The sequence below is a fragment of the Salmo salar genome, chromosome ssa12 (assembly GCF_905237065.1).
Source record: "Salmo salar chromosome ssa12, Ssal_v3.1, whole genome shotgun sequence".
NCBI classification, from domain to species: Eukaryota; Metazoa; Chordata; class Actinopteri; order Salmoniformes; family Salmonidae; genus Salmo; species Salmo salar.
In genome coordinates, this window is record NC_059453.1 from 84,977,064 (window position 1) to 85,003,035 (window position 25,972).

Consider the following 25,972-nt stretch of genomic DNA (forward strand, 5'->3'; position numbering starts at 1 on the left):
TTCTGTTGAATCTGACAATTTATCTTGATGGTTGTACAGTCGTCTCAATTAAAACTGTGAAGGACCTCAGCATTACTCTGGACCCTGATCTCTCTTTTGACGAACATATCTAGACTGTTTAAAGAACAGCTTTTTTCCATCTACGTAACATTGCAAAAATCAGAAATCTTCTGTCCAAAAATGATGCAGAAAAATTCATCCATGCTTCTGTCACTTCTAGGTTAGACTACTGCAATGCTCCACTTTCCGGCTACCCAGATAAAGCACTAAATAAACTTCAGTTAGTGCTAAATACGGCTGCTACAATCCTGACTAGAACCAAAAAATGTGATCATATTACTCCAGTGCTAGCCTCTCTACACTGGCTTCATGTTAAGGCAAGGGCTGATTTCAAGGTTTTACTGCTAACCTACAAAGCATTACATGGGCTTGCTCCTACATATCTTTCCGATTTGGTCCTACCGTACATACCTACACATAAGCTATGGTCACAAGATGCAGGCCTCCTAATTGTCCCTAGAATTTCTAAGCAAACAGCTGGAGGCAGGGCTTTCTCCTATAGAGCTCAATTTTTATGGAATGGTCTGCCTACCCATGTGAGAGACGCAGACTAGGTCTCAACCTTTAAGTCTTTATTGAAGACTCATCTCTTCAGTAGGTCCTATGATTGAGTGTAGTCTGGCCCAGGAGTGTGAAGGTGAACGGAAAGGCACTGGAGCAACGAACCGCCCTTGCTGTCTCTGCCTGGCCGGTTCCCCTCTCTCCACTGGGATTCTCCGCCTCTAACCCTATTACAGGGGCTGAGTCACTGGCTTTCTGGTGTTCTTCCATGCCGTCCCTCGGATGGGTGCGACACTTGAGTGGGTTGAGTCACTGACGTGGTCTTGCTATCTGGGTTGGCGCCCCCCCTTGGGATGTGCCGTGGCGGAGATCTTTGTGGGCTATACTCGGCCTTGTGTCAGGATGGTAGGTTGGTGGTTGAAGATATCCCTCTAGTGGTGTGGGGGCTGTGCTTTGGCAAAGTGGGTGGGGTTATATCCTGCCTGTTTGGCCCTGTCCGGGGGTATCATCGGATGGGACCACAGTGTCTAGGGTCAGTCTGTTATATCTGGAGTATTTCTCCTGTCTTATCCGGTGTCCTGTGTGAATTTAAGTATGCTCTCTCTAATTCTCTCTTTCTCTCTCTTTCTCTCTCTCCTCTCTCCTCTCTCCTCTCTCTCTCTGAGCCCTAGGACCATTCCTCAGGACTACCTGGCATGATGACTCCGTGCTGTCCCCAGTTCACCTGGCCGTGCTGCTGCTCCAGTTTCAACTGTTCTGCCTATGGAACCCTGACCTGTTCCAGACCTGCTGTTTTCAACTCTCTAGAGACAGCAGGAGCGGTAGAGAAACTCTCAATGATCGGCTATAAAAAGCCAACTGACATTTACTCCTGAGGTGCTGACCTGTTGCACCCTCGACAACTACTGAGATTATTATTATTTGACCATGTTGGTAATTTATGAACATTTGAACATCTTGGCCATGTTATAATGTTATAATCTCCACCTGGCACAGCCAGAAGAGGACTGGCCCCCCCCTCATAGCCTGGTTCCTCTCTAGGTTTCTTCCTATGTTTTGGCCTTTCTAGGGAGTTTTTCCTAACCATGCATCTACACATGCATTGCTTGCTGTTTGGGGTTTTAGGCTGGGTTTCTGTACAGCACATTGAGATATCAGCTGATGTAAGAAGGGCTATATAAATGCATTTGATTTGGTTGTTTTTGAAACCAGTGGACAGCCAGTAATCCGTTACATGTAAGGGATTACAAATAAAACTGTAACTGTAATCTTATATTACCAGCAAAAATATTGTAATCAGATTACAGATTACAAATATAAAAGATATTTGACACTTCTCTGTTTTCTCAATGACATGTAAATCAGCATTGAAAAAAGGCACAAGTTTAAGTTTGTTCACCTGAGCGAGTCTGACCACAAGTCAGAGACCACTATGACGACACACCAAATGTGTTTGATGGATCACGGGAAAGGAGCAAGAATAGGCTTTTGTAGGCTATAGTCCAAGCTATGTCTTCCAATGGTGCAACTGCTGTCGGCATCCAAAGATTATCCAATTTGAATAAACGCTTGGAGGTAAGGATGACAGCAGTGGTGTAGTTTACGGATTGTGGTTGTTGTGGATGGCTGTTCACAAATCTAAATGTGTATTTGAACCCAATAATGGTTGAATTCAAGAAGTTTAAGCTGCCTATTAATCATTGTTTTTGAAACCAGTGGACAGCCAGTGAAAAATGTGCTCTTTCAACAGCTGCATAGTGTGGTTCCCAGCCTATGAGCAATAAAAGCCCCACATTTATTCCAAACTAATTCATGCTGATAAAAATACAAATCCATAGGCCTAATGGACACATGCTCAAACTCTCACACTTTTGATAGACTTAAAGGGGCAATCTGTAGTTGCTACATCCATTTTTGGACTTATATATACATTATATATACAGTACCAGTCAAAAGTTTGGACACATCTACTCATTCCAGAGTTGTTCTTTATTTTTACTATTTTCTACATTGTAGAATAATAGTGAAGACATCAAAACTATGAAATAACGCATATGGAATCATATAGTACCCGAAAAAAGTGTTAAACAAATCTAAATATATTTTACATTTAAAATTCTTGAAAGTAGCCACCCTTTGCATTGATAACAGCTTTGCGCAGTCTTGGCATTCTCTCAACCAGCTTCGTGAGGTAGTCACTGGAAATGCATTTCAATTAACAGGTGTGCCTTGTTAAAAGTTCATTTGTGGAATTTATTTCCTTCTTAATGTAGAATAATAGTGGTATTTTACCACTGTTACTCTACAATGTAGCAAATAGTAAAAATAAAGAAAGACCCTGGAATGAGTAGGTGTGTCCAAACTATTGACTGGCATAGATAGATAGATAGATACCCATTGATTCTTGAAGAATATAACCTCCTGTCGCACCCCATCAGAACCATAAATATAAGCTTGTTTTTCCCCAATGTTTGTAAACATTGCAAATGTAAACAAACACTGTATAGCCTCATAACATGGTTAAAACAATAATTTAGATATCATGGAAGGTCAGTCCTTGCATCCATAGCTCTGTCTATTAATCTGAGAGTGGTTACATTTCTCCAGGCCCATCCCTCAGCTTTTTACCAAAACGTTTTGCTATTGTTTCATCTGTGGATTTGCCCTTTAAACAGCTGCATATTATCAAGATATCAAAGTGTCACCAACAAAAAGTGAAACAATAGGCCTATAGCAAATGCAGCATATGGCATTCATTTTTCACATATAAATAGCCCTTTTCAGTAGTGCTCAAAGCATGCCATTCCATGAGAGCAGCATTTATTTTCCAACTAGAATCAATGAGCCCAACCAGTCCTCCATGACAACAAAATCATAAACAACAGAGTAGGGCTGGCTAATAAATCCTTTGTTTTGGGGTCCTGCTCAGGTAAAACAATTTGGCTAATCTATACTTCCATATTTCCAAGTCCTATTCTTGAAGATCAAGGGGTATAACATTTATTAGAATGACTGGAATTATGATAGACTTTGGTTTTTAATGTAAATATAAAATTGAATCGTATTATTATATGTAGTAGAAAGTGATGGGTCAGAAGAAGCCTACATAACCAACCCATAAAGTAAAATTTAACATCCATATATGGCCAGCTATGTAAACTTTAACATTGATTTATCCTGCAATAGTTTTTTTGTCTTCTTCTAAATCCTCTTAAATGGAAAGTGATATAAAAATGACGGAACGTAATCAGATTACTTTACTGAGTTTGGGTAATCCAAAAAGTTACGTTACTGATTACAATTTTGGACAGGTAACTAGTAACTGTAATGGATTACATTTAGAAAGTAACCTACCCAACTCTAGACTGAGGGGCGTGATCTCAAAGGTACTTACAGGGCTTTAGCTTCACCTGACAGATCTCATTGACCTCAATCTGAAGATGGTAACAAAACCTAATCCACAGCGTGCCCTTTGAGAGATGGAAGAAGGACAACTCCAGCACTCAGCTTTCGTAAATTGTAAGAACCACTACTGTCAAAGCACAAACAAATTAGGATCAGTTGACGCAATAAAGGGTTGAGGCCAGTGCACGAGACCCAAAACCTGTCTATGTGACCTTACTGTACTGTATATACACTGAACAAAAATATGAACGCAACATGTAAAGTGTTGGTCCCATGTTTCATGAGCTGAAATAAAAAAATCCCAGAAATATTCTGTACACACAAAAAGTTTATTTCTCTCAAATGTTGTGCACAAATTTGTTGACATCCCTGTTAGTGAGCATTTCTCCTTTGCCAAGATAATCCATCCACCTGGCAGCTGTAGCATATCAAGAAGCTGATTAAACAGCATGATCATTATACAGGTGTACCTTGTGCTGGGGACAATAAAAGGCCACTCTAAAATGTGCAGTTTTGTCGTACAACACAGTGCCACAGATGTCTCAAGTTTTGAGGGAGCGTGCAATTGACATGGTGACTGCAGGAATGTCCAGCAGAGCTGTGCCAGAGAATGTAATGTTCATTTCTCTACCAAAAAGCCGCCTCCAACGTCATTTTAGAGAATTTTGCAGTACGTCCAACTGGCCTCAACCGCAGACCACGTGTATGGCGTCGTGTGGGCAAGCGGTTTGCTCATGTCAACATTATGAAGAGAGTGCCCCATGGTGGCGGTGGGGTTATGTGCAGGCATAAGCTATGGACAACGAACCCAATTGGATTTATCGATGGTAATTTGAATGCACAAAGATGCCGTGGCGAGATCTTGAGGCCCATTGTGAAGCTTTTTTTTTTTTAAGGTATCTATGTGAAATTCATGGATTAGGGCCTAATGAATTTATTTCAATTGACTGATTTCCTTATATGACCTGTAACTCAGTAAAATCTTTGAAATTGTTGCACGTTGCATTTATATTTTTGTTCAGTATAGTTATCCATGCACCATATGAATATAAAAATGATTTCTGGTTTTATAAAATATAGAGCTTTAATTTATTAGTCAGCAACATCAATGAGAAAGGAGAAATAGTCATTTACACAAATCATTACAATAACATCAACTGTGCTTTATGTCATACTAAGTGATTTTTCCTAAATAACCCATACCAAAAATTTGCCAAAGATGCATATATTTGAAATGTGCAACAACAACAAAAAACTTTTGGGAAAGAAAGAGGGAGTGCGAGAGAGAGAGAGGATGAGAGAGAGAAGAGAGAAAGGAAGAGAATGAGAGAGAGAGGAGAGAGGTAAAGAGAGAAAGAGAGAGGAGAGAGGTAAAGAAAGAAAGAGAGAGGAGAGAGGTAAAGAGAGAGAAGGAGAGCTAAAGAGACAATGGGGCCTCTGTGTGCTGAATATTCCCCCACTAGGGAATGACTCCATCTGCCTTTCCATCCACTGACATCCACAGCATAGCTTTTCGGACAAATTTCATATACAGTACATAATACATTTCATGCACACAATGAAAAGCCACCGTCCCAAAGAGTTTGGTATGTGTTTTCCTGTGGTCAAGAGCAGATCATTCTAGTGGCTGTAGCTATATACATAGAGTTGTACATGGAGACGGAGTCTTCTCTGCTATACACATCTGTGGATTTTGACACATTTTCAGGCAGAATACCATCAACAACGGCTGATCATAGGAGTTGAATAAACTCTTTATTGAGAGTTGTGTAACATTTACCTTCTGTAGGAGATGGACAACAGCTCTGACAAACCTATGGTAACCTATGGTAACCCTCTCCAACATGTTACACTATAACTTTGAAAACAGTCTTTGCGCACTTTCCCTTTAGTGACTTCCATGGACTAACCATTGTCTTACGTCAGGTGGCATCACTCCTACGCGACGCTCGTCCCTCCCAATCAGTGCAGGCGAAATTGTTGCGCTATCTGACGTAATACAATGTGGACTAAGGGTATATATATTACAAGGAGAGCTGTGATATTGGAAACTACATGGGAGGATTGGAGGAGTTTAGAAATGTTCAGCACATTTTATATGAAACAACTGACCTCATAAGGAGAATAGGTATAGGCTGGAATGCAAACCAGTATACTTATGGCTTAGTTTGTAGACTAAGAGATTTTTTTGTCTCTTGTCGTAAATTGTGCATAATCAAATTGTCACAAATTATGTAGCGGCCTGCTTGAAATTCTAATCTCAATTGAACAATGGTGTACAAAGGGAAGTCAATGTTATTTCAATCCCATCCCCCAAAACGCTTATTTTAACTATCACGGCCTCAAGGGTACAACATTGAGATGTCATATTTACATATACTCTACACACAAAACGTCCACAGCAACTAGTTCTGGAAGAGACTGGCAATATCAATGTAAATATATCAAAAGGTTGTTGAAAGAAAGCCAGATTGGACCACAGAAGACACAGGCACCCCTCATCAGCTTCTGGAAGAGTAGAAAATACTTGAGGGAATTTGGGGTCAAGTCTTGTTTCACCCCAGTTAGGTCAGTTAGGCTAGCTAAGGAAGAGGAGGGCATCCTTTCCCACAAGGCCTTTCACTCTCGTGTCTGTCTGTAGCCGTGGGACAAACTCAAAGCTGCAGCCTCCTATGGGCATTTCCTCATCTATCTGCGTGTCCAATGAAATGCCTTGAAGTGACATCCTTATAGTTCATTGGCTGTGGGAATCAACTGTCCATCATGGCTTTGGGGGAGGTTCATCACACATCAGTGATCTGACTCCTCCCACCTCAGACTACATACTGCCAGCAGTGGAATGATCCAACACGGAGCCAAATTACCAAAACCTTTTTGAAAGCATTCTTATCAGTCCATTCAGCTGTAGATATTTACACTTTCAAATGTTCTTTCAATGTGTTGCTGCGCTTCATCCAAAATACAGAACATAAAGATTTTTGCAATGTAATAACACCATTTGTAATAAACAATAACACTACCAACAATAATATCATTATAATAACAATCATATTTGCACAGATTTGCACAAAAAAGCCTTGTTTTCTATTTAAGTACAAAGAAATCCACAGAATCTTACTATGTACAACCTACAATAAATACTGTGTATCTTAACAGTTAAGAAGAACCTGTTTGTTGTTTGCTTGTAGTGGTTTCTCTTTCTTATCGCTTTTGATCATTACCTTTTTTAATCCTTTGATTGAAGTCTTTCCCATTTTTGGAGGGTTGTGCAGAGAGGGAGAGAGCAGATGGGACAGGGTGTCGGGTGTTGGGGTAGTGTGTGGCCTGTGGAATAAGCCTACGGCCTCATGTTTCGGCTGGGGTGGTGTGCTCATCGTCCTCACGCTCATCCTCATCGTCATGATGCCGGCGGTTGCGGGGCTTCTTCTGCTCTTTCAGCTCCTTCAGTTCCTTGGCCTTGCCAACGACCAGCATGGGGTCCCCCGGACTGCCCTCTCCCAGCTGCCAGTAGTCCTGACAGTACTGATTGATGAGGCCCATCTCTGGCTGGCTCAGGATGGTCAGCAGGTCCTTGTACTGACCTGCGCTGGGGGTCCAAGGGCTGGACAGGAGGGGTGGCAGGGCTGGGCTGCCTGTCTCTACCAGGATGCTGTTGACCGTGCGGCTGGACAGGACCACCAGCTGTAGCTTGACCAGCGTGTGTTTGAAGTTCTTCTCTGTAGCCGTGCACTGGTAGACGCCACTGTCTGATGACTGGAGGGAACGCAGCAGCAGACCCTGCTCTGTCTTTAGTGTCCGGCCCTCAGAGCGGATCTGACAGCAGGGAGATATCATTCATTTATTATTGCATTCATTTAGCAATCATTTTCCATAAACAGCAGGCCATATTGTTAAATAATAAAGTAGTCATTTGTCTGATTATCAGCCTGTTTAGAAGGCAGGCTGTATAAGAGCCAATACAGTAGGGTACAGTACAGCTACAGCGGGATGAGAGTTCCTCACCTCTTTCCTCCTGTCGCTGTTCTCCCTCTGCAGGTGCCATTTGAGAGACACATGAGGGGACCTGGCCTGACACTCCAGGAACATAGTGCTGCCCTCCACCCCATACTGCACCATCTCCAGCGTGTTCTTATTGGCTGCAGCAAAGCATAAGCATCATGACATCACATGCATGTGTTTCAGGCATCATTTCCTCAGACCAAATCAGTCAATTACTGCTCAACAGTTAGTGAAGTAGCACAGTAGTAGAATTGACAAAATCACATTCCTCTTTCACAATATTATACACGTGATGTTATTGGATACTGCTGCTGTCACACTGAATGGTAACCTCAGTGCTGTTAGAGTGTCTATTTGAGGTACGTTAGAGTATTCTTGTCAGCTCACCGTTGGAGTTATAGCCTCTGCACTGGCGGATTGGGTTGCCATACTTTACATCCTGTCGACGGCTGCGCCTAGAGGGGTCAGATCAACATTCCCCCAAAATAAAGAGGTTAACTACAAAACGTTCTACAAACGGCAAGTCTGCAGTAAATGTTAAAATATAATTAAAGAGTAGAGACAATGTTGAGAGAACATTGTATTGGCATTTGGCAAAGGTTCCTGCCCCTAAACATGAGCAACACACACACAAAGACGCACACACACTCTGTTGGTACTCACCTCTTCTGCGAGGCGGAGTAGCGGGTACAGGACTTTCCGTCCCAGGCGCAGTAGGGGTCCCGGGCCAGGCAGCAGTCAGCACACACCTCCCCGTACACGTCACAGCGATGGAGGGCCAGGTGGGTCACACCCAACACTGAGCCCACATACAGCTGTTGCTGTAGGGAGGAAGAGAAGGAGAGACAGAGCGAGGAATAGAGACCAATTGGAAAATGTCGGCATAGCATCATCCAGACTTCGGCATTCACTGTTTACGCTCTGCAGTGATTTATGTGATATTTTATAGGAAGACAATTCTGAATGTGTGTGCACTGAACCATCAGACTGTGGAATGTTCAACTTACCCTTTTGGAGGAAATCTTCATGGTGGTTATGGGAGTTGGCACCTGAAATGTAAGGGATAGAAGCAGATCTTAATAAGAGAAGAATAAAAGTTGGAACGATGTTCTACAGAATAAATGTTTCTTACATGAGGAATGAGTTGACCTTAAATGGAAAGATACTACTGAGAGAGAGAGAGAAAGAGAGAGAGAGAGAGAGAGAGAGAGAGAGGTAAAATAAGGAGAGAGAGAGAACATGAAAAAGAAAGAGAGGGAAAGGTAGAGGGAGAGAAAGGAAGAACAGGAGAAGAGAGAAAGAGAGACTCACCCTGAACACCTCCACCTCCTCTAGCACCAGCTCCTCAGTCTGCAGGTCATCTCTGGGCAGGACAATTACCTTCTGAACCGTCCCCCTGTCTGAAGATCCAGAGGAGTGATCAGGTTAACCTCTACTCCAGACCAGACCCAGAGGAGTGATCAAGGTTAACCTCTACTCCAGACCAGATCCAGAGGAGTGATCATGTTAACCTCTACTCCAGACCAGATCCAGAGGAGTGATCAGGTTAACCTCTACTCCAGACCAGATCCAGAGGAGTGATCAGGTTAACCTCTACTCCAGACCAGATCCAGAGGAGTGATCAGGTTAACCTCTACTCCAGACCAGATCCAGAGGAGTGATCAAGGTTAACCTCTACTCCAGACCAGATCCAGAGGAGTGATCAGGTTAACCTCTACTCCAGACCAGATCCAGAGGAGTGATCAAGGTTAACCTCTACTCCAGACCAGATCCAGAGGAGTGATCAGGTTAACCTCTACTCCAGACCAGATCCAGAGGAGTGATCAAGGTTAACCTCTACTCCAGACCAGATCCAGAGGAGTGATCAGGTTAACCTCTACTCCAGACCAGATCCAGAGGAGTGATCAGGATAACCTCCACTCCAGACCAGACCCAGAGGAGTGATCAGGTTAACCTCTACCCTACTCTAGACTCAGAGGATCAGGTTCTACTCTACTCAAATGTCCTGAGGAAGATAGGGGAATAGGAGTATAGGAGGATCCCCCCGGTCTTGTACAGTGGTCTACAGGAGCCATTCATCACCAGGCTGAGTGAGCACAGTACAGTCATCAACTGTAGGGTCTTCCAACTCCCACCCTCTGATCCACACCATGATTTACGGCCATAGGGACAGGCTGTGTGAAGTACTGCCAGACGATGACCAGGGTAGTATTACCGTACATTCAAACAAATTACAGTAACTCCACCCTTTCCACAAAAATAGTACTGTAGGCTGTGTTCTTTCATCTTTGAGAAGACAAGCACTTTGACCAAAATTCTAACAAAATACTTTCCCCAGATTATAGATTTTATTTCTGAATCTATCACAGTTGTGAACACACACTTACAATAACAAGACTATCAAATTAATCAGCAGGCAGGGACTCAGAGCACTGACCTGTCCCCAGGAATAGGACCTCGTAGCTCCCATCGGCAGCAGCTACCTGGTCCACGGTGATGGTGGTAAACTCATAGTCCACGTTGTTCCGGACCACCAGGGGGCGCTTGTGTATTGGATACACAGTGTTGTACATGGTGGGGTGGTTCCGCATGAAGTTAATCACCTCGTCTGGGTAATCCTTAGTGGACTTCATGTTGGGGGTGAACGTACCTCCGGGACACTGGGTTTAGAAAGAGAGCAGAACCAGCCATGTTAAATGTGGTCATTTATTGAATTGATGTATATGTGTGTGTGTTTATCACGCTCAGCACGTCACTCACTGTCCCAGGCCGAGGGTAGGGGATCTTCCCAGTGTAGGCCATCCACTGGTAGTTGGGCCCCTCCTTGTGAGCATAGGGTCCATTAAAGACCTGACGGATGTCAGCCATGGAGTAGACACACACTGCTGAGCCCTTAAACACGGATCTGGAAGGAAGAGGTAGAGGGATGAGGAGGCTCAGAAACACTAAAGGGAACAGCTTTAGGAGACGTGGGATTACTACTCACTCTCTGGGAAATTAGCTACATTCTCCCTCACATCACATATTCTCTCACAGACATAAGGCAGGCATACTCCAACACTATGATGACGCACAAACACTCTCCACCACAGACATGCTGTCTGACACACTCACAATCAAACATCCACACACAGCCAAGCTAAACATCAGAGACCACAGCACAGCACACCCACCACAGCACACCCCACCACAGCACACCCCACCCCACCACAGCATAGCACACCCCACCACAGCACACCACAGCACAGCACACTCCACCACAGCACACCACACCACATCCCACCACACCACATCCCACCACAGCACACCCCACCACAGCACACCCCACCACAGCACACCCCACCACAGCATAGCACACCCCACCACAGCACACCCTACAACAGCACACCACAGCACACCCCACCAGAGCACACCCTACCACAGCACACCCAACCAGAGCACAGCACACCCCACCAGAGCAAAGCACACCACACCATAGCACACCACACCCCAGCACACCACACCACAGCACACACCACCACAGCACAGCACAGCACACCACAGCACACCCCACCACAGCACACCACAGCACACCCCACCACAGCACACCACAGCACACCCCACCACAGCACACCCTACCACAGCACAGCACACCCTACCACAGCACACCCACCACAGCACACCCCACCACAGCACACCCCACCACAGCACACCCCACCACAGCATAGCACACCCCACCACAGCACACCACAGCACAGCACACCACAGCACACCACACCACATCCCACCACACCACACCCCACCACAGCACACCCCACCACAGCACACCCCACCACAGCACACCCCACCATAGCACACCCTACCACAGCACACCACAGCACACCCCACTAGAGCACACCCTACCACAGCACACCCAACCAGAGCACAGCACACCCCACCAGAGCAAAGCACACACACCATAGCACACCACACCCCAGCACACCTTACCACAGCCCACCCCACCACAGCACACCCCACCACAGCACACCCCACTGCAGCACAGCACAGCTGTGGTGGGGTGTGCTGTAGTGTGATGTGCTGTGGTAGGGTGTGCTGTGGTGTGCTGTGGTGGGGTGTGCTGTGGTGTGCTGTGGTGGGGTGTGATGAGGTGTGCAGTGGTGTGGTGTGCAGTGGTGTGGCGTGCTGTGGTATGGTGTGCTGTGGTATGCTGTAGTGTGCTGTGATGGGGTGTGCTGTGGTGTGGTGTGCTGTGCTAGGCTGTGGTGGGGTGGGGTGTGCTGTGGTGAGGTGTGCTATGCTGTGGTAGGGTGTGCTGTGTTGTGGTGTGCTGTGGTGGGGTGTGCTGTGGTTTGCTGTGGTGGGGTGGGCTGTGGTGTGGTGTGATGTGCTGTGGTAGGGTGTGCTGTGGTGTGCTGTGCTGTGGTGTGGTGGGGTGTGGTGGGGTGGGCTGTGGTTTGCTGTGGTGGGGTGTGCTGTGGTGGTGTGTGCTGTGGTTTGCTGTGGTGGGGTGTGCTGTGGTGTGGTGTGATGTGCTGTGGTAGGGTGTGCTCTGGTGTGCTGTGCTGTGGTGTGGTGGGGTGTGCTGTGGTGTGGTGTGGTGGAGTGGGCTGTGGTGGGGTGGGGTGTGGTGTGGTGGGCTGTGGTGGGTGGGGTGGGGTGTGTGCTGTGGTGGGGTGTGCTGTGGTGTGGTGGGGTGTGCTGTGGTGTGCTGTGGTGTGGTGGGGTGTGCTGTGGTGTGCTGGGCTGTGATGGGGTGGGGTGTGCTGTGGTGGGGTGGGGTGGGTTGTGCTATGCTGAGGTAGGGTGTGCTGTGGTGTGGTAGGTTGTGGTGTGATGGGGTGTGCTGTGCTGGGGTGTGTTGTGCTGTGTAGGAGTGTGGTGTGCCGTGGTTGGGTGTCTCGTCCTGTGGTGTGATGGGTGTACAGTATATTACTATATTAGTACATTCTGTCGAGGGGCCTATCATTAGCACTGCAGTAGTTTTAATCAACTGGGCTTCAAGGGGGATGATGACTGTGGCGAGTTAGCATGGAGGCCTTGGGTGAGACGGGGAAACAATTACAGAGCACTTCTCTCACAGACACACATACCAGCATATTTATTATGACTGGGCGTGTGAGTGTGAGAGCGAACTCTCTGTGTGTGTGTATCCTCCACACAAAATCTACTGTTGCATATGTGGGGGCAGGAGCTGCGAGCCGTTTCCTTGAATCCTAATGCTGTGCTGACTGATGGCTTGTTATCAAAGCCCAGCCATGTGGGAACACAGGTTAAGTCTCTTACTGGAGACCCCTTCCCCTCAGTGCTACGGACTGACTTCCTCCTCTGCCTTTGTAGTGTGCAGAGCAGACTGTGTAGAATAGGCTGTTTCAATAGCAGAGCGTGTTACACAGGTGCCTTTGGGCAGAATGAATATGGATGGAAGACGGGAAACCACGGGAGGAAACCAAACATCTGAACCACTGACTACATATTTTCTACAGGTCTGCTGAGGAGATCTGATTGAGTGAAAGCTGAAAGGGGCTGTATTGTTCTTCTATTAGACAGATACTTGTGGTAATGATGTGATTGAATTAACGGAGACAAAATAACACAGTTAATCAGTGGCTCACCCTGAAACTGAGAACACTCCGTAGATGACAGGATTCTTTGTGTCTTGAGTTGGCTGGATGTACACGTCCCCTGTTAGACAACAAGATAATTACATATTACTAAAAGTGGTACTGCAAACATTCTTTCACAATCACAATACTATAGCAGTATGAAGGACTCTGGTAAAACACTGTTAATCTGAGATAAACATGGAAGGATGGTGTCTATTCTCTTCTGTCTCTCTTAGCTAACCGGGGGATCTATTATTCCAACTGTGATTCCTGAGCAGCCAGAGCTAATTCAAAGCGTGACGTACGGACAGTTTCTACTTCCGGTATTGACACAGGACAGGAGGCGGGTTCAAGGAGAAGCTCTTTTGGATTGGACAGCACAGCGGTGGTTAGGTTTGTTAGCAGCATTTCTGGCCATAATGGGGTCCTGAATCAGAACCCTTCCAGAGCAGACACTGATTCCTGTGTCTCAGAGGGGGAAGGTAAAAAAATGGAGATCTGTGGTGTAACAAGGCTTTAACGGGAGCCATATGCTGCCCATGATTGTCAGAGCTGAGGTAACTGGACCCTGTACCCTCCAGTGGTTTAATGAGTTAAAAGTGAAAGGAAAAACAATAAAGGGGAAAATGTAAATCAATTTAGTCGACTACCTCAGTTGAGAAGTATAACTCTTCAGCCCCTTGTTGGAAACACAATTCCTGGGTAAAGGTTTTCCATTGAGAGAAAAGTCAGGGGGACAGGGAGAGTAGATTGGACGTGTTAACCCACAGCCACAAGTCATTGGAAAGGTCAATAACTATGAATGTCTAATGATTAGATGATGCATGAAACATTATACTCTCCATGTATAACTCTGGACCACTGTCATGGGCATTTATGAAGCCAGACGTTACTAGATATCGAGCCTCGTATTTATAAAGCAGCTCCACACCCTGACTCTACCCTTTCAGACAAATCTCTCAGCAAATGTCAAGTTGAAATGTAAAAACCCTCAAATAACAAAACAGCATGCACACACTCGCCAAATCTCACTGGATTAAGAGTAAAGTGGTATAATAAAATGTTATTTTGAGTTTATCATGCATTAAGATTGTTTGCACAAAAAGAATAAACAAATCCATTTTGACCCACCACTCCTTATGTTTGTAAAGAGAGATTATTGGCCTCTTAGAAAAGCTGTAACTGCAACTGAGTTTCTTTGACATTCATGTGTGTAAAAATCGTTTTTTTTATTGTCAGCGTATGAGAATGACAGGTAATGGCCGCAAACAAGAACGGGAATTAACTTTTGGCTAACAGGAGAGACATTCATAATACATCTGACGCCAGTTTGACAGCCCTCCTGGCTACAGATGGAGAACTTCAATCAAATGTGGAACAAGTTGCATCATTTTCTTTTATTCTGGACCTTTTTTTTTGATGTGTCAGAGCAGACAAAGACTCCTTGAGGAGTTTCTAAAGTCAGCAGTGTGCCTGCAAAAATAATGCTCTGTTGTTAATGCTAGAGAATGAGGATGACAAAATATCATAACTATGAGAGAAATTGTGTTATTTTGTGTATTTTCATTTTGTCAATATGCATGTAAAGTTTTATTAAAAATAACCAATAACCATACCGTACCTTGAATTTTGCCTTATGCTGATTATACAATTACCATTTATATCATGAAGAAAACGAATGCAGCATAATGTACTTCAATAGTTGGAGTTTCATTCCAAAACGCTATATATACATTTTCCGAAATATTGGTAAATTAGCTTTTATTGTTTAAAGAAATTATGAAAGAGATCGGTGTGTTTTTTCACTATCTAATCATGGCATGGGGTTGTTCAATGACAGACAAGTATTTGTTTAAAATCTATCACTAATCATGTTTCGTTTTTTTACAAAATGCTATATATCCGCCTCACTCTCAGAGAAATAATAGTTTCTGATGAAAAAACACAAATGTGAAAATTGGTGGATACAGCGTTTTCAGAAAAAAAAACCTTCAATTGAAAATTGGGTTGAGACACAAGTTTTATATGTTACAGTAGATAAATGTGACAATGTGCATTCACATAGGGTCTGTCTGTCTGTCTGTCTGTCTGTCTGTCTGTCTGTCTGTCTGTCTGTCTGTCTGTCTGTCTGTCTGTCTGTCTGTCTGTCTGTCTGTCTGTCTGTCTGATGAGTGTAATGACTGCATTACCAAAAGATGGTGTATGGTCTCTACCCTTCAGACCCATCTGACTGCACAGCACTTAAAAAGTATATGCTCTCTACCCTGGGGACCTGTCCGACTGCAAAGCATTACAAAAGCAAACACAAATAAAAACCACATGACTCCCTTTGTGACACAGAAAAACATGTAGTCAAAATGAAGTCACATTGCTCAAGAATGATGACTATGAGAAATATAATGGTGAACGGTAAAAAACCTTAGACTGGAAGGAAAAGAGTTGGCTTCTGGGGCTCTGCACTTGTAATACTATACATAACTATGAAATGAACCAGAAACCAAATTGTCCTTTCCCCATCACACTTTTGAAATGGCAATAAAACTCCCAATACCCACACATTAATTTTCATTTTTTCTGACAGACAAGTTATTCTGTCTGGAATCCTGCCAACTTTCTTTCTTTCTTTCTTTCTTTCTTTCTTTCTTTCTTTCTTTCTTTCTTTCTTTCTTTCTTTCTTTCTTTCTTTCTTTCTTTCTTTCTTTCTTTCTTTCTTTCTTTCTTTCTTTCTTTCTTTCCCCCCATGCCTCTCTCTCTCCAGACTCTACTGTACATAGCTCCCATGCTGGCCTGGAAGACAAGAAGACTGGATCCTTTCTCCTTTTCGAGCCAAGACATCCTCAACATCTGACTCTAGTGGTGTAGTGGTGCCTGGAGAAGTGGGAATAGTCTAATTTTGCCCAGAAATTCCCAATCGGCCCTCCAGGCGAAGGAAAGGAGCCCTGTGTGAGAAATTCGGAGAAACAGTGACATACACTCTGAATGACCTAAACTGATCAATCCCATACTGGTTATTCACATTCAGGCCAAACCAAGCTGTACAAGTAAACTAATAATAAGCCTACTATTGAAACAGATAAATGAGGCTGTCAACTGAGTCAGAAATTCACAGGATTCAGATTTTCCCAATTTTTTTCAGGTTTTTACTCTCAAAGTGACACTTAATTTTTTTTTTTGATGTTCTAAGTCCATAAAAAGGCTTAAATCAGGAGACCGCTTTTGAGGTCTGGGAAAAATCTAAGCACTGTTGTTTGGTTAGCAGTGTTTCTGTAGTACAGCCACCTAGCCCTGTTGTTTGGTTAGCAGTATTTCTGTAGTACATTCACCTAGCCCTGTTGTTTGGATAATGGTGTTTCTGTAGTACAGCCATCTAGCCCTGTTGTTTGGTTAGCAGTGTTTCTGTAGTACATTCACCTAGCCCTGTTGGTTGGTTAGCAGTGTTTCTGTAGTACAGCCACCTAGCCCTGTTGTTTGGTTAGCAGTGTTTCTGTAGTACATTCACCTAGCACTGTTGTTTGGTTAGCAGTGTTTCTGTAGTACAGCCACCTAGCCCTGTTGGTTGGTTAGCAGTGTTTCTGTAGTACAGCCACCTAGCCCTGTTGGTTGGTTAGCAGTGTTTCTGTAGTACAGCCACCTAGCCCTGTTGTTTGGTTAGCAGTGTTTCTGTAGTACAGCCATCTAGCACTGTTGTTTGGTTGTAGTGTTTCTGTAGTACATGAGAATGGAGTAGCAAAATAAAATGGCCACTGGAATGATGGAAATAATCATGATATCATTCTGCCAGGTAGACATAGACTACTTTGTAGCTAGTTAACATTTTATTGAGAAGGTTTATGGGAAAGCCTTTCCATCTACCAGAAGACGGTTAGGCTTATCATTAGAATCGCTATATTTGTTCTTGCTCCTTAATTGTTTGAAAGCCCCTCTCAGTCCCACTCTCAGCCCTCCTCTCACCACCCCCTCTCAGCCCCCCTCAGATGCCTCTTCTGGGCTCCACCATTAAGCTGGAATCCTTAATGGTGAAACTGCCACGTCCGTTTGCGATATTACAACAACAAAGACGTTACTGCAAACAACCAACACTGTTTTTCCCCTCTGACATTCCATCTTTATGATAGAGACTTTAGACATCCGTCACTTAGACAGACGTGTGATGGATAGCTGTATGTTCAGCGGTGACAAGCCTAGTATGACCTCACTGAGTGTGTCCCAGACTGCTCTCAGACTGAGGGAAACCTATTGACCTGCAGGAGGGACTGTTAAAGAGGCGGTGACATTGACGGAAGACGAGAGAAGTAAGAAAAATAGACATTGACATTGAGTAAGAGTTGAGTACTGCTGAACATAAGTGTGTGGTTTGGGTAGTCATGCTGTATCAAAACAACTGGTCGTTCACAGCCCTCAGCCTAAGGCTGAAATGAGCCTCCACTAGGCTACAGGCCTAATATATAACAAACACAATCAAGTAATGATTGATGGCAGCAGTAAAAACAAATGACCTGCAATAAAACAAAATCCCATCAGTTATTGTGATTGCATTGGACCGCTAATGAAATATGTCCTACTAATAACTAGTTTTCATGATCATTTCAAGGAGAGTGCTCAAGCCTCCTCAGAGTCAGACTTCCTCAACACAGTGCATTTCACTGATGTTTTCCTTAGATGGTGAGCTATCAGTCATGTGAGAGGAGAGATGTGAGTGACAGGCAGGGATGATCCCTCTAACCCTGCAGGGCGCCCCCCTGGCTGATCCAGAGACAGACCTTAAAGCCCTGCGCCTCATTACCAGTCCTCCCTAGACACCTACACACACCTCTACTCTCAGCACTTCCACTGTTGTGTTACTGAGGCAACCTGATCCCAGACCTGTGGTGCATGTGGAATCTGTCAGCAGATACATATACACTCTTGTTTTCTATTAGCCGGGTCATGGGGTCACATCGATACTTTCACTCTCCATCAGCTAGGCTCTCAATTAGGGCTGTGGTGGTCACAACATTTTGTCAGCCGGTAAATGTCACGCAAATGACTGCCGGTCTCATGGTAATTTACCATTAACATAAACACGTTTAGCATCTCCAGGCCTCCAGCATACAAGCCGCTGATGCACGTCTTGGGAACATCAACATTTTAAAAAGTCTAATAAATCCATTTAATATACACAACATCACAATAAGTCCATTATCTAGATCATTTAGCGGACAATATATGTTTATAAATTCCATGCCATTATTTTATATTATATAATTTTATAGTAAGAAGAATATATACTGAACAAAAATATAAACGCAATATGTAAAGTGTTGGTCCCATGTTTCATGAGCTGAAATGAAAGATCCCAGAAATCTTCCATACGCATAAAAAGCTTATTTCTCTAAAATGTTCTACGTGCACAAAATGTGCACAAATCTGTTTATATCCCTATTAGTGAGTATTTCTCCTTTGCCAAGATAATCCATCCACCTGACAGGTGTGGCATATCAAGAAGCTGATTAAACAGCATGATCATTACACAGGTGCACCTTGTGCTGGGTAAAATAAAAAGGACACTCAAAATGTGCAGTTTTGTCACACAACACAATGTCACAGATGTCTGAAGTTTTGAGCGAGCGTGCAATTGGCACGGTGACTGCAGGACTGTCCACCAGAGCTGTTACCAGAGAATTTAATGTTCAATTCTCGACCATAAGCCACCTTCAATGTCATTTTAGAATATTTGGCAGTACGTCCAACCGGCCTCACAACCGCAGACCACGTGTAACCACACCAGCCCAGGACCTCCACATCTGGCTTCTTCACCTTACGGGATCGTCACCAGACATGTCACCCATTGAGCACATTTGGGATTCTCTGGATCGATGTGTACGACAGCGCGTTCGAGTTTCCGCCAATATCTAGCAACTTCACACAGCCATTGAAGATGAGTAGGATAACATTCCACAGTCCAAAATCAACAGCCTGATCAACTCTATGCAAAGGAGATGTGTAACACTGCATGAGGCAAATGGTGGACACACCAGATACTGACTGGTTTTCTGATCCACACCCCTACCTTTTTTTTTTTAAAGATATCTGTGACCAACAGATGCATATCTGTATTCTAAGTCATGTGAAATCCACATATATATATATACACAGTGCATTCAGAAAGTATTCAAACCCCTTAACTTTTCCACATTTTCTTACGTTACAGCCTTATTCTAAAATGGATTAAATATTTTTCCCCTCATCAATCTACACACAATTCCCCATAATGACAAAGCGAAAACAGATTTTTTGAAATTATTGCAAATGTATTACAAATAAAACAAAGAAAGACGTTATTTACATACTAAGTATTCAGACCATTTGCTATGACGCTCTAAGTTGAGCTCAGCTGCATCCTGTTTCCACTGATCATCTTTGAGATGTTTCTACAACTTGATTGGAGTCCACCTGTGGTATATTCAATTGATTGGACATGGTTTGGAAAGGCACACACGTGTCTATATAAGGTCCCACAGTTGAAAGTGCATGTCAGAACAAAAACCACACATTACAGCCCCCTTGGAGTTTGCCAAAAGGCATCTAAAAACTCTCACGAGAAACAAGATTCTCTGGTCTGATGAAACCAAGATTGAACTCTTTGGCCTGAATGCTAAGCGTCACATCTGGAGGAAACATGGCACCATCCCTACGGTGAAGCATGGTGGTGGCAGCATCATGCTGTGGGGATGTTCTTCAGCAGCAGGGACTGGGAGAATAGTCAGGATCAAGGGAAAGATGAACGGAGCAAAGTACAGAGAGATCCTTGATGAAAACATGCTCCAGAGTGCTCAGGACCTCAGACTGGGGCAAAGGTTCACCTTCCAAAAGGACAACAACCCTAAGCACACGGTCAAGACAATGCAGGAGTGGCTTCGGGACAAGTCTCTGAATGTCCTGGAGTCGCCCAGCCAGAGCCCGGACTTGAACTCAATCGAACATCTCTGAAGAGACCTGAAAATAGCTGTGCAGTTACGCTTGTCATCTAACCTGACAGAGCTTGAGAGGATCCGCAGCGAAGAATAGGATAAACTCCCTAAATACAGGTGTGCCAAGCTTGTAGCGTCATACTCAAGAAGACTCAAGGCTGTAATCGCTGCCAAAGGTGCTTCAATAAAGGGTCTGAATTCTTATGTAAATGTGATATTTCAGATATACACTACCATTCAAAAGTTTGGGGTCACTTAGAAATGTTCTTGTTTTTGAAAGAAAAGCAAATTTCTTGTCCATTAAAATAACATCAAATTGATCAGAAATACAGTGTAGACATTGTTAATGACTATTGTAGCTGGAAACGGCAGATTTTTCATGGAATATCTACATAGGCGTACAGAGGCAACCATCACTCCTGTGTTCCAATGGCACGTTGTGTTATCTAATCCAAGTTTATAATTTTAAAAGGCTAATTGATCATTAGAAACCCCTTTTGCAATTATGTTAGCACAGCTGAAAACTGTTGTACTGATAAAATAAGCAATTAAACTGGCCTTCTTTAGACTAATTGAGTATCTGGAGCATCAGCACTTGTGGGTTTGATTACAGGCTCAAAATGGCCAGAAACAAAGAACTTTCTTCTGAAACTCGTCAGTCTATTCTTGTTCTGAGAAATGAAGGCTATTCCATGCGAGAAAATGCCACGAAACTGAAGATCTCGTACAACGCTGTGTAGTACTCCACTCCTAGAACAGCACAAACGGGCTCTAACCAGAATAGAAAGAAGATTGGGAGGCCCGGTGCATAACTGAGCAAGAGGACAAGTACATTAGAGTGTCTAGTTTGAGAAACAGACACCTCACATGTCCTTAACTGGCAGCTTCTTTAAATAGTACCCGCAAAACCAGTCTCAACGTCAACAGTGAAGAGGCGACTCCGGGATGCTGGCCTTCTCAGTACAAGAATAGACTGACGAGTTTCAGAAGAAAGTTCTTTGTTTCTGGCCATTTTGAGCCTGTAATCGAACCCACAAACGCTGATGCTCCAGTTACTCCAGTGTATTTAAAAAAATAAATGTTCTAAAATGTCTAAAAAACAGCTTTTGCTTTGTCATTATGGGGTATTGTGTGTAGGGAAAAAAACGATTTAATCAATTTTAGAATAAGGCTGTGACGTAACCAAATTTGGAAAAAGTCAAGCTGTCTGAATACTTTCCGAATTAACTGTATATATAAATAATAAAAACAAGACAGTTGTGATGGAAACAGGAAGTTTATATACTCTTGAGTGCAAAGCTGTCATCAAGATGTGCAAAGCTGTCATAAAGAATCTCAAATATCAAATATATTTTGATTTGTTTAACAATTTTTTGGTTAATACATGATTCCATATGTGTTATTTCATAGTTTAATGTCTTCACTATTATTCTACAATGTAGAAAATAGTAAAAATAAATAAAAACCCTGGAATGAGTAGTTGTGTCCAAACCTTTGACTGGTACTGTATATAATGTCTTCACTATTATTCTACAATGTAGAAAATAGTAAAAATAAATAAAAACCCTGGAATGAGTAGTTGTGTCCAAACCTTTGACTGGTACTGTATATACAATTGAAGTCAGAAGTTTACATACACTTAGGTTGGAGTCATTAAAACTAGTTTTTCAACCACACCACAAATTTCTTGTTAACAAACTATAGTTTTGGCAAGTCGGTTAGGACATCTACTTTGCGCATGATACAAGTATTTTTTCCAACAATTGTTTACAGACAGATTATTTCACTTATAATTCACTGTATCACAATTCCAGTGGGTCAGAAGTTTACATACACAAAGTTGACTGTGCCTTTCAACAGCTTGGAAAATTCCAGAAAGTGATGTCATGGCTTTAGAAGCTTCTGATAGGCTAATTGACATCATTTGAGTCAATTGGAGGTGTACCTGTGGATGTATTTCAAGGCCTAGCTTCAAACTCAGTGCCTCTTTGCTTGACATTATGGGAAAGTCAAAAGAAATCAGCCAAGACCTCAGAAAACAATTGTAGACCTCCACAAGTCTGGTTCATCCTTGGGAGCAATTTCCAAACGCCTGAAGGTACCACGTTCATCTGTACAAACAATAGTACGCAAGTATAAACACCATGGGACCATGCAGCCATCATACCGCTCAGGAAGGAGACGTGCTCTGTCTCCTAGAGATGAACGTACTTTGGTGCGAAAAGTTCAAATCAATCCCTGAACAACAGCAAAAGACCTTGTGAAGATGCTGGAGGAAACAGGTACAAAAGTATCTATATCCACAGTAAAATGAGTCCTATAGCGACATAACCTGAAAGGTCGCTCAGCAAGGAAGAAAACACTGCTCCAAAACCGCCATAAAAAAGCCAGACTACGGTTTGCAACTGCACATGGGGACAAAGATCGTACATTTTGGAGAAATGTCCTCTGGTCTGATGAAACAAAAATAGACTGTTTGGCCATAATGACCATTGTTATGTTTGGAGGAAAAAGGGGGAGGCTTGCAAGCCGAAGAACACCATCCCAATCGTGAAGCACGGGGGTGGCAGCATCATGTTGTGGGGGTGCTTTGCTGCAGGAGGGACTAGTGCACTTCACAAAATAGATGGCATCATAAGGTAAGAAATGTATGTGGATATATTGAAGTAACATCTTAAGACATCAGTCAGGAAGTTAAAGCTTGGTCGCAAATGGGTCTTCCAAATGGACAATGACCCCAAGCATACTTCCAAAGTGGTGGCAAAATGGCTTAAGGACAACAAAGTCAAGGTATTGGAGTGGCCATCACAAAGCTCTGACTTCAATCCTATAGAAAATTTGTGGGCAGAACTGAAAAAGTGTTACACTGGCTCTGTCAGGAGGAATGGGCCAAAATTTACCTAACTTATTGTGGGAAGCTTGTGGAAGGATAATCGAAACGTTTGACCCAAGTTAAACAATTTAAATGCAATGCTATCAAATACTAATTGAGTGTATGTAAACTTCTGACCCACTGGGAATGTTATGAAAGGAATAAAAGCTGAAATAAATCATTATCTCTACTATTATTCTGACATTTCACATTCATAAAATAAAGTGGTGATCCTAACTGACCTAAGACATGGAATTTTTACTAAGATTAATTGTCAGGAAATGTGAAAAACTGAGTTTAGATGTATTTGGCTAAGGTGTATGTAAACTTCCGACTTCAACTGTATATATACATATATTTTTAGATTAATTTATTTAAATTGACTGATTTCCTTAAATGAACTGTAACTAAGTAAAATCTTTGAAATTGTTGTATGTTGCATTTATATTTTTGTTCAATGTAATTTAACTTATTTGAATAAAATAGAAAGGATATTTTTCCCATTCCTGAGCGAGTGCGCATATGAAGTGGCTATGTTGAGTGTAAAAGTGATCATTTGAAACAGATCCTATACGCTAAATTTAGAGTAATTTGACGACTTTAGTTGTGAATAATACAAACCTTAATGTCTTAGAAATCAAAACATATGGGCTGCATAATGCAACTATATTGATGATTTGAAAAAGTCTAATAAAATACACTTGTGCTCAGTTCCTTGCCTCAGGCTGCACATGCTGTTCTCTCATTAAGTGATAACATTGTCATCCATCAGACTATTTTCAATTGAATCTCGCCTTTACTAATATTTGAAATTTGTTTTGATTTAAAATGGCCATCATCAAATAGGTAGGAACAGCAGGCGGGGTAAAAAGACATCATTCATATGCACTCAAATAGTGCATCACTGGGTCCAAGCTTCCTGCCATCCAGGACCTATTTATATTTATTTTTTCTTAACTCTATTTCTTGAACTGCATTGTTGGTTAAGGGCTTGTAAGTAAGCATTTCACGGTAAGGTGTTGTATTCGGCGCTTTCCTGTGGTTCCTTTTTCAATCATGCCAGGTAGGCTACTCTGGTTTTACAGCGGAGTAATGTGCATAATATTAGCATCTGAGAAATAAATATAGTAGCAGTAGAAAGCCTCTAGCTCTATTCCGCCCACACTCTGTATGCCACGGGCTCTCCAACCCAGTTCCTGCAGCTACCCAGTGCTTAGTTTGCGAAACAAAGTGAAATCTGTTCAGGAACATTGATAGTAACATGTTTTCACAACCAAACATATTTCATTAAACTGTTGACAGTGTTGTTTTTTAAATGTTTTTCTGCAGTGCGTAATATGCGTTAGTGCAGTTTGGAACGGTTCAAAAGAACTCAGATGTGACAGAGATACTACAGATTACAGAGAGTGGGGTCTGAACTGATGGTTGGTCCTTTTACACGCTGTCGCTTTTAGGTGGAGTGGAGCGGACTATGTTTAGTGTCTAACAGTTGAGGGAACAGAGGAGTAGGACAACGCTTGAGGAAAATTGTGAAGTTACAGTAAGAACATAACAACTAGGCTATACCACTGTTGGAAAATGATGCCTACTTACGGAGCTCATCGAAGTGGGTCTCTATGCCGTCTACCCCAGGCACAGAGCAGATGAGTCTGGCCTTCAGGAAAGTGCTCCACTTGTTGACCAGACAGCAGTGTCCACCATCATCATTCTGCAGGGGGGAGACAAACACAAGTGGACCGATCCACAGATTCAAACCAACAGCTGTTTGATACAGACAACTAGCAGCCAACACTAGCTTACAGAGAAGTTGAGAGTGGAAACATCAGATCTGTGGGTCAGTCTATCCACCCCATCTGTTGTGGACAGACGCCTGCCCCTACAGAGAGATGGGGAGGGAGGTGAAGCCCAGTGAAAATTATTCACAGCCCAGAAATCCTTGCAAAACATTACGAAACGTGTTCATTATGAAATGTTCACGTGAAAAATCATAGAATGCTATTTATGCAACAATTTATATTGGAGTAATATGCTACTGAACATCATGCAAAGGTTAGAATATTCCATTGTTTTGTAGCTCCTACACTAAAATTTGATGTACTCTGAAATTGTATCAACGCGTGCACTCTTTCTACCATGCATTGTACGTATACTGTATCTACGACAGTAGTGTTATTTCCAGTGGGCGTCATCAGAGAATCTGTCTTTAATGGCCATGTACTCTTAAAAATCTCCATCCGGCACAGCCAGAAGAGGACTGGCCACCCCTCACAATCTGGTTCCTCTCTGGGTTTCTTCTTAGGTTCCTGCCTTTCTAGGGAGGTTTTCCTAGCCACCATGCTTCTACATCTGCATTGCTTGCTGTTTGGGAATTTAGGCTGGGTTTCTGTATAAGCACTTTGTGACATCTGCTGATGTAAAAAGGGCTTTATAAATACATTGATTTGATTTGAGGACAGTGGCTTAGGATCCAGAGACAGACAGGACCAATGTCCCAACGGTCCCATAGGAGACGTGCAGCAAGAGGGGGAAGGTTTGCACACAGCACAGGGTTACCCTCTGACCCCCTCTAAGGGTAAACAACGTTCTGAGTCACTGCAGCCACT

General features: G+C 43.1%; 1 protein-coding gene across 5 annotated transcripts in view; it reads right to left on the reverse strand.

Annotated features, from left to right (window-relative positions):
* Positions 1-5,031: 5,031 nt before the first annotated feature.
* Positions 5,032-25,972, reverse strand: part of LOC106565988 (semaphorin-3F) — a 115,626-nt gene continuing 94,685 nt past the window's right edge. For 3 of the 5 annotated variants that reach the window (XM_014133727.2, XM_014133729.2, XM_014133726.2), the window contains 10 exons: positions 24,963-25,077; positions 13,557-13,626; positions 10,726-10,870; positions 10,403-10,625; positions 9,277-9,365; positions 8,973-9,014; positions 8,629-8,786; positions 8,353-8,435; positions 7,969-8,102; positions 5,032-7,779 (listed from right to left, as the gene is read on the reverse strand). In XM_014133727.2, coding sequence (XP_013989202.1) covers positions 7,312-7,779; positions 7,969-8,102; positions 8,353-8,435; positions 8,629-8,786; positions 8,973-9,014; positions 9,277-9,365; positions 10,403-10,625; positions 10,726-10,870; positions 13,557-13,626; positions 24,963-25,077 — 1,527 coding nt within the window. In that variant the 3' untranslated portion in view covers positions 5,032-7,311. The remainder of the gene's footprint in view (positions 7,780-7,968; positions 8,103-8,352; positions 8,436-8,628; positions 8,787-8,972; positions 9,015-9,276; positions 9,366-10,402; positions 10,626-10,725; positions 10,871-13,556; positions 13,627-24,962; positions 25,078-25,972) is intronic. The other 2 variants (XM_014133730.2, XM_014133728.2) reach the window with 1 other exon arrangement.